At 35.6% G+C, this 9,231-nt stretch overlaps 1 protein-coding gene across 1 annotated transcript in view; it reads right to left on the minus strand.

Annotated features, from left to right (window-relative positions):
• Positions 1-7,845, minus strand: part of LOC129742060 (homeobox protein OTX1-like) — a 61,132-nt gene extending 53,287 nt beyond the window's left edge. Inside the window, exon 1 of the mRNA XM_055733907.1 lies at positions 7,824-7,845. Within this exon, the coding sequence (XP_055589882.1) occupies positions 7,824-7,845 (22 nt within the window). The remainder of the gene's footprint in view (positions 1-7,823) is intronic.
• Positions 7,846-9,231: the final 1,386 nt, after the last annotated feature.

Consider the following 9,231-nt stretch of genomic DNA (forward strand, 5'->3'; position numbering starts at 1 on the left):
GTGAGCGCTCGGGAAAACTACCACTGATGGTCCGCTCCCCTCGTGGAATTGGACCTGAAGAGACAACCACGCATGGTTGTCCCATCAGTGGAGGCAGGTCCTCATGACGCTGCCTGGCGGCCGAGGCTCGGGGGGATCTCGATCGCCTGGTTGACCGAGATCCAAAACTCTTTCTGGATGGAAGGGCTCTGAAAAGAGCCGATTGTGGCAGCTGGACCCGGGAGCAAGGCGTCGGAGCGAAGCAGCGAAGAAGAACAAGACACTCTTTCTTGATTAGATTTTAGATCTATTTATTCTCTATTCACTTATATGATATATCTACTATATATCTACTATATACACCTTATATATACACTTTTCTTCCGTGCCATCTTGACGGTTTGGCGGTTTGATTACGACTGACTCGAGGCGCATCAAAGAATGCGCCCTTAAATAGGCTGACGAACAAGCACACAAGCACGTGCTTGCATCAGATGGAACCGCCTCGAACCTTCTAGGCGCTTTCAGCGAGAGCAGCCGGTTGCTCTCTCAGTGCGGTATTCTCTCGTGCATTCAGCGTCGCTCTCTCCAACTTCAGTCCACTGGTTGGACTGAACAGCAGGATTTAACAAATTTTTTCATTGAAATAAAACAATTTTTTCAAACTTTCTTCTGCAATGTCAGCAGTGCTAATAATGATATGTTTTCAAATTTTGAAAAATTGTAGAATTGAATTTTTTATCATTTCTCATTATCTTCATCTACATATTATTCCTTAATTATATTAAGCACAAGAAACAAATTCGGAATCAATTTTTGTTTCATTTAGACTTTCGTTCGTCAACTGATAAACTATTTATCGCTGATTGATTTTACTAAAAACTCAACCTAACTTAATTTTAAAACTCTTCAACATCACATTATCAAAACTAAAGGTGACAGACAAAAATTTAAACTTCAGGACGCCGAAATCTATCAAATTTTTATAACATAGGCTCCAAAATGCTGTTTCCTTGAGAAATCAATTAAATTCATTAAATAAGTATAAAAAATGGCAAAATGTTTCTACTGCAAAAATTCCTTACCTTTTTCATCTTCATATTCTGTTTCATATTCTGTTTCATATTCTGTTTCATATTCTGTTTTCATTTTCAAATAAATTTACAATGCTGTATAGACACGTTTTTTAGTGGTACCGAATTTTTTATTCAAACTGTTTAAATTTTTTGTATTTTTAGTATGTCTTTCTTTTTCAATCCTGATTTTTTTATTTTTGAAAAAATCATCTTCTTGGACGCGTATGGATTTAAATTTTTGATAACAAAAACACAGTTTTTCCATTTTGTCCTTTCCAGAACAATAAATAACGATCACGAAAAGAAGACGACAAAATATTCAGAGCTTTAAATTTTATATCACAAACCTTCGTTCGAAAATAAAAAATGTGCCACTCTTTTTTATAAATCATCTTTCTTGAATCGATCATAGCTTTTTGATTATTCAATTAAAGGTTCGGAAAATGATTTGAAGTACCAGCTGAAAAGCTAAATTTTAATGGGCATTGTTCACTTAAATATGTAGATGCTTAGTATTTTCAATATTTCAAACAGTGTTTTTATTTCTACCAGTTCCTTAATGATCATTCAAGAAATCTCCCATTATCCAACCTAAACATTGGCAGTTTAAGCTTTTAATGAAGAGTATAACATGTTGTTTTATAATCCCTTCAATTGAAAATGAAGAAAAGAAATTTTCATTAAGATGATCAATATTCATACTTATTTTGCTGAACTTTTTTTTTATCATGGCTTATTTCAAACCTGGTATGACATTTATATGAAAATTGTGTTGTGATTTCTTTTTAAATCTTGTGTTGTATTTTATTTATTATATTTCTGTGCATTTATTCTAATATCCGAAGCTTTTAATTCTCGAAATTTCAATTCGAATTAAATTTCGGATGCTTCTGAAATATTGCTTTGAATTTGTAAACTATACTGTTTAAATTTTTTATATAAAATAACATTTGACATTTAAGGTCTTCAAAACCGAAATATAATGCCAAACGATTTTTAATATTTTTTCTGTATTAGAAGGAATATTCATGTTTTTAAAATTTAAATGGCCTTGAATTGTTTTATTTGTATGTTCTTATAAAGGTTTATGAGTTTGGGAGATTTCAATACTATATGATAGCTCAAAATAAACTTATGAAAACTGAAAATTTAAATGAAAACTTTAAATAAAAAATAGGACTCGAGAATCTTTCAAAATTTACTATTGAATTTAACTTACTCTGAATTATCAACCAAAGAGAAGAAAAAGGACAAACTAAACAAAATGTAAAATTGTATATGATCTCATCCTTGCGACCACCCAACATTCCCTCAGTTGTTATTTTGCTTTATTTACAAAAAAAAGTCTCACTGTTTTGAATGTAGTTTTTTAAACATTATTTTTAATAAAAACTTATTTTATCATAATTTTTATTCATAACGTAAACTTCAGAAATATAAAATTTTCAGAACACAAATTTTCACGACTTAATCTCTCATATATCAATAACCACTTTAACCCTTTAATGCATAGTGTTGTTTTAAAACAACACTAATCAAAATCCAAATATCTCGAAACCGCGTGGATATTTTTGAGTGATGTATTCACAAAAAATATTCTAGAGATTAAAAGAAATTAGCCCATGGTGTTTTTATTACGATATTTTAATGTATGCGTGAGATATCGAACAAAATTTGCGGAGAAATTGCAAAAATCGAATTTATTAATTTTTTTGAAAAAAGTGTTTTTTGGAAAACTGCTGTTATTTCATCAGGTTTGCAAATTCAAACAATTTTTTTTTATCTCAATCAATCACAAACACCTTCCTGCACCTAATTAACAAGGTTTTGAAGAAATGAGCAAATCCGTATTGAAATTAACTAAGAATTTCGAAAAATATTTTTCAACTTTGATGGGTCATAACTTTTATAATACTCAAAATAACGACTTCAAACCTCTTGAGTTTTGTTTGTCGAATTAAAATGTTATTATTTCACTTAATCAATAACTGCAATTCTCATTTAAAAAAAGTCATGCATTAAAGGGTTAACTAGAAAAAAAAATATAACACAGGAAATAGTATTTTCAGTTCAATTTGTCCCTTTGAGTACTGTTAGCACAGAGAACAAACGTACAAGCTCGAACAAAAATCGTCAAAAAGGTGTGTAAAATTTCAAATGCTATCGCCATAAAAAATACGTTAGAAATTGACTACAAACAGTGCTATCTATTGCGCCGTTCAGAAGTTACAAATAAATTTTAAAGTGCCCAGTTTTCGAAAAGGCGTAATCGTATATGAACTCACAAAAAATCAATTCAATGTCTCAGTTAAATGGACGGCTTTAATTTATTGTTAAATAAATGAAATCAAAGTTACTTTTAACTGGGCGAAATTTCACTTTCTTTATTTTTGCACTACTATGACAGTTCAGATAACTAACAGCATTGGTATAAGTTTTCGCACTTCTTGAACAGTAATTTATGTTAGAGAATGCATCTGCTATGTCCAGTCAAATACAAGAACATTCTTAACGATTAGTCTCACCCAGTAGTACTGATTCAAGGCATCTCAAAGCGGGTTACTTTCACATAGCACTTTAGCATCCAGCTGTTTTAAACTTTGTATTTCTAACAAATTTGAAGGAAAAAGATAATAACCTTTTATGATTATTTTTTTTTCATGCTTCATGATTATTTTCTTGAAGCATGCTTAGCAGCTCATACGACCTATAGAAAACTTACTGAAACTTAGTCAGTTTGTTTTGACAGTTCTCTCTGGTGTGTTTGGAGACATCTGGAGGCCCAGCCAAAAATCCAAAATGGTTCAAAAAGGGTGTTAGGATTTTTACACAAGTTTCGTGGGCTAGCTTGTCTGTTCTCTGTGCTGTTAGTGTGTACAAAATGAAAAGATGCGCTGATAAAAATTGAAAAGTATAACAACTCGAACAGTATACGTGAATCAATCGAAGGATTTTGTTGTCGATGAGGGTTTTTTTTTAATGATATTTCAATTGATCGAACTTACTGTTTCTTCATTAGAAACATAAAAATTTATCTAAGACAAATGAGACCGGAACAAATATCAAATTCTTTTCTTGTAGCTCCCACCTAGAAAAAACTTTAAGTTGTTCCAAGATTTGCTGTCTCTGATTTATTTTCTTTATTGTTTGAAAGTCTGGCTAGAAAAATAAATTCGACCAAAACAACTGAAATGAGATTTCCAGATAAGCAGTAAATTCGAAAAATATGCAACACTTTGTTTTGTGAATAAACTATGAATGCATGAATGGAAATTTATGAAATTTTTCATGTACTGTTGATAAGTGCAATTTCTTTTAAGTACTGTCAAGACATTTCAGAAATAGCGTCCAATGAAAATGTTTTTTCGATTGCAATTTTTGGGCACCACGCGCGCCATCTATATTGTTTACTATGAACCACTCTTTTTTACAAGACGAGGCTATTTTTGATAACGTTTTCTATTTCCTGAAGCCTGGCCTTAAAAAATTACTCAAAATTTTGAATTTGGTAGAAGTTATAACAAATTTAGCCGTTTTTGTCCTCCTTTGGCTAAAATCCAGCATATTTGATTTTTAATACCTCCACCTCAGTTTTTGCATAATGGCCTGATTCCAGATTCAGTTGAAACAGAGCATACATTTTATGGAACCTTTATAAGCACAATGTAGGGATAACGGTCGCATTTGGAGGCAGTCTTAGATGTATGCTTAGCCATGCATCGTGTCAATCGTTATGTAACACCCTCTGAATTGAAATTTTAACAGATCACCAGCTTCCTCAAGCCTACTAGAAATCAATTTTTTAATTTTTCCTCGTTGCTTATCTCCTTACATCCGGGTGAGACTTGTCAACGAAAAGATTTTGGCTGGAAACCTGCCAGGTGCTTGCTAATGAGTTCGTTTTGCTGATAATAACCAAGTTGTTGAAAATTTCCCCTCCACTAGCGATCTAAATATTTTGCGCACGATTTGACCACCGTATTTTTTTTTACCAGTGGGCAGGATTTTTTTTTCAACCCTGCCCAAAAAACTCGTGGCGGCGAAGCCTAGCCGCTGAAATCCGAACTGTCGACGAGAATCTTGACTGGGACCAGGTGAAGACGCTGGCTCCGGATCGTCAACAGTGGAGGTTTTTACCACGGCCCTATGCACCGGAGGATCGGCGCAGGATCATTAAGTGTAAGTAAGTAAGTGCTGTCCATAAAATTGTCCATGAGCTTCTGTATCAGATGCCATCTTAAAAACCACTTGATAGATTGTGACTAAATTTTTTGACAAAGAATCTCTCCATTATGTGTTTCAAATTTGTTGAAAAAAATTGGTACAAATCAGTTGTGTCAGATTCTACATTCATTTTACAAGAAAACACCATTTTTATGCCCATGGTTAATTAAATTTTTTGGTAAGATTTTTAATTGCTGAATTAAAATCATTCGACAGATTGTGTCTGTCGCCTATAGTTTTGGTGATATGGCGTGTAGAAATTTAAAAATTAATCTGATTTGTGTATAAAAAATAGATCTGTGATAACTGATAAACAAATAAACTTACATGAAAACTGATGCAAGATTATGAATCCATTTTTCATCTTTAATTTTAAAAGTCATATCTTCATAAATCTGAAAAGTATGTATTTTAATCTTTTTTTTTTTAAATCACTATACTGGAGTTTATTTTAGTCTAGACAAAAAGGTGTGAAAAAATATTTCCAGCCTCAGTTCATCCACTGTAGACTACATTATGACACTTCCCACCAATGACATCAATCACATATCGCATTACCGAAGGCCATCCAGACGATGAAAGAAATTTATGTAGAAACTCGCATAAGCATTTTATTCGTTCGATAGCCAGCATCGCCCGAGAATCTCTAGCAATAGCTCCAAAAGTGATCATTCATTTATTTGCACGTGTCTCGTTATGTTGGATTGGTTTGGGGTAATGAAGTTATCAATCGTTGCTGGAACCTATTTCCCCCTCCTTTGTTGGATCCACCCAAAGGCAACTGGCTGAACTTGGCCTCTGACGCGCCATAAGTGGTCATCAAACTTTTTTTCCGTCTCCTGCTTGTATCTCCGCATGAAAATTCAGAATGGCTTCCCTCATTCCCGGAAAAGCAATGGCAAAGAATGATAGAAAGCTTTGGCCCCACGCCACCACGTAGACAAACCAAATCAGCAAAAACTTTATCCGGCTAGATTTCGGACAACTTTTTCCACGAATCGAAGGCCAGATTTTCCATGGGGCCGATGGCTGTCGGTAGGATGGAAAATTTTGATAGAATGGAATCCCGTTGTGAGAGTTCTCGAATAAAGCGAAATTTATCCCAAGGGGACAAAAGTCCGAACCATCATCATGTGGATTGGCTTTACTCCATGGTGATATAAACCAACCCAATTTTTTATGCTGTCCCCCCAAATGTATGTCTGGCTGGTGACAATGGCTAGAGTACAGAATCAGCAGCAGCAGAGCGAATCGAATGTATGATGACCTCCGGCTGAGTGATGTCAAAATGTTGGCAAAAATGGCGAACATGCGTCTATATCATAGATACAATGTCAATGGTGATGTTGGAGAAAATTTAATTTAATTTGTGTGATCTCATAACTCAGGAAATTTCTGTACTTGAAACGTAATTCATGGTTTTGTATGATTGAAATAAAGAGTGGCTACACGCTTGAATTGATTGAAAAATATTCATATTCATGGTTATTTGAAATTGTTCCAGTTTGAACGTATTCAATATCATTTCAACAGAGGGAAACCAGCCTATGGCTGAAAACTTCTCAAATAAAGACATATAAAAAATCATTAAATACAAATGAAAACCATGTTGATTTGGAATCAATTATTTATTTAGAAGGAAAATATTTCTTTATAAATTCTAGGGATCAGCTGACCCGTAACGATCATTTAAGAAAAAAAAAAATTCCAAAAAAAAGATGAGAGTTCATCCCTGCTTTGAAAATGTTGTATTATATAGTTTGTTATAGTATAATAAAAGATATTTTTATTCTTATTTTTGCATGTCCGAAACTTTTGAAAGTAATGAAAAAAACTTCGTGTCATATTTTGTAAAATTTTTCACCAAATAATAATGACTCAAAAAATAAATTTGTTAACATTTTGTAAGCCAACAGCATAGTTGCTCTGCTTCATTAAGCAGAATTTCTAGATGATCCATCAAATGCCATCGAGGTATTCTACTCTACACTAAAAATTTGTTATTATTAATCAAATTTTGATAATGTACTAAGGTTTTTTGATAGTAACAATCTTGACTCAGAACTGATGTCAAAAACTCATAAACTAGACCCAGGTTCAGAACTGAGCTAAAGTTCTTCAAAATTTTCTCACTTATTGGTAGAAGATAATTCATTTCTGAGCACTAAATTCTAAATAAGATTTTGCTCATTTAAGAGATTCTCATTCGTCTCGCATCACTCGTCGTGTGCAGTCGCTTTTTGTTGCCTTTCGATAATCGCGAACAAGTGAGTGAGACTTCGTCCACTATATCCGGGAGTTAGTGCCGTTCGGACGGTTAAAGGGTGTTTTGTGCCGTGTTTCCTGCCAGAGGCAGATGAAATTGACTTTCCCCAGCTAATCGGGAGTTCAATTAAAGACTGTTGCTAGTGAGTGCTAATTTTGTGGCTAGCAAAGGCAATCGGAAAAAAACAATAGGTCACCACGAGGGCCGCCGCCATTGTTTGGCGAACCATTGTCATCATCATCATTGTCATCATCAAACGGGTCGTGCTCGCCCGAAACCGAGTGGAGGCGTGGCAGCCATCTTCGATCGAGGAAGGACCACGTGGTTGGATCAATCACCAAAGGAGCCAAATTAATCGAAAAATCAAGTTTGTAATTCTTATTTCTTTTTCCCTATATCTTGTTCTATTTTCCCTATAGTTATTTTGACATTCCGTGCTTCGCTTTTATTTTTATAAAATATGAGCGAAGGCGGGGGGTCGGACCCGCCTGATGTAGATGGTGAGAAGATCGTCTACGAAGATGAGGAGCATCTGGAGGATTCAGCTGTGGCTGGTCCTTCAGATGGTCATCTTTCTCCGTCAGTTGAACTTTCTACGCCATCTGCAGCTGCGAAAAAGACAACCCGACTCCGAGTTTATCCGAATAATTCATCCTCTTCTGGGCCGTGGGTGGTTTTTATCCGGCCCAAAACTAACGGAAAACCTCTAAATGTAGTGCAGATCACTAAAGATCTGGCTAGGTGGCCCTCCGTTACCAGTGTGACTAAAGTAAGGCCAAACAAAATGCGCGTTGTTGTGGGCGACCGGAAGGCCGCAAACGGTATTCTTGCAAGCAATTTTTTTAATTTGGAGTATCAGCTCTATATTCCGTCTCGAGATGTAGAGATCGAAGGTGTGATCACCGAATCGAGTCTGGAGGCTGAATACGTTAAGGCTCACGGCGTTGGCAAGTTTAAGAGCCTTGATTCGACTTCGGTCGAAATCTTGGATTGTCGCCAACTCATGACTGCCTTCGTCGTTGATGGCGTTACAAAGTATAAGCCTTCAGCCTCGATTCGGGTAACATTCGCGGGAACAGCCCTCCCTCATTACATCTTGATTGATGGAATTTTAAGGCTTCCAGTACGCCTTTATGTGCCTCGCCCAATGCAATGCAAGAATTGCATCAAGTTGGGGCATACTGCTTCGCATTGCTCCAACAAGAAGCGATGCTTGCATTGTGGGGAGAATCATGAGGAAGGAGCATGCTCAGCAGTAGAACAGAAATGTATCTATTGCGGGGGCTCACCTCATGATATCTCCTCTTGCAAGGCATTTCAGGCAAGCTGGGATAAACAGAGGCGCTCTTTAAAAGAGCGTTCTAAACGTTCTTATGCCGCCATACTGAAGAGCGCCTCTCCACCGGCCCAATCTCAATCTGGTAACATTTTTTCTGTGCTGCCAGTTGATAATGATGACACAGATACGGCTGATGAAGTACAACCATTACAACTCTCTGTAGGATGCTCTCGAAAGCGTACTAAAGCGCTTTCTCCCAAAGTACCATCAAAAATTCCGGCTGTTATCTCTCCAAACAGGATTGAGAAAAAACCGACTGTTGTTAACAAAGAACATCAAGTTCCTCCTGGTTTCCGCGGTAAAGAATCTCCACAGAACAAATCAACATCGGCTGGAACCTTGCAAAA

This window comes from Uranotaenia lowii, chromosome 2 (assembly GCF_029784155.1).
Source record: "Uranotaenia lowii strain MFRU-FL chromosome 2, ASM2978415v1, whole genome shotgun sequence".
Lineage (NCBI taxonomy): Eukaryota > Metazoa > Arthropoda > Insecta > Diptera > Culicidae > Uranotaenia > Uranotaenia lowii.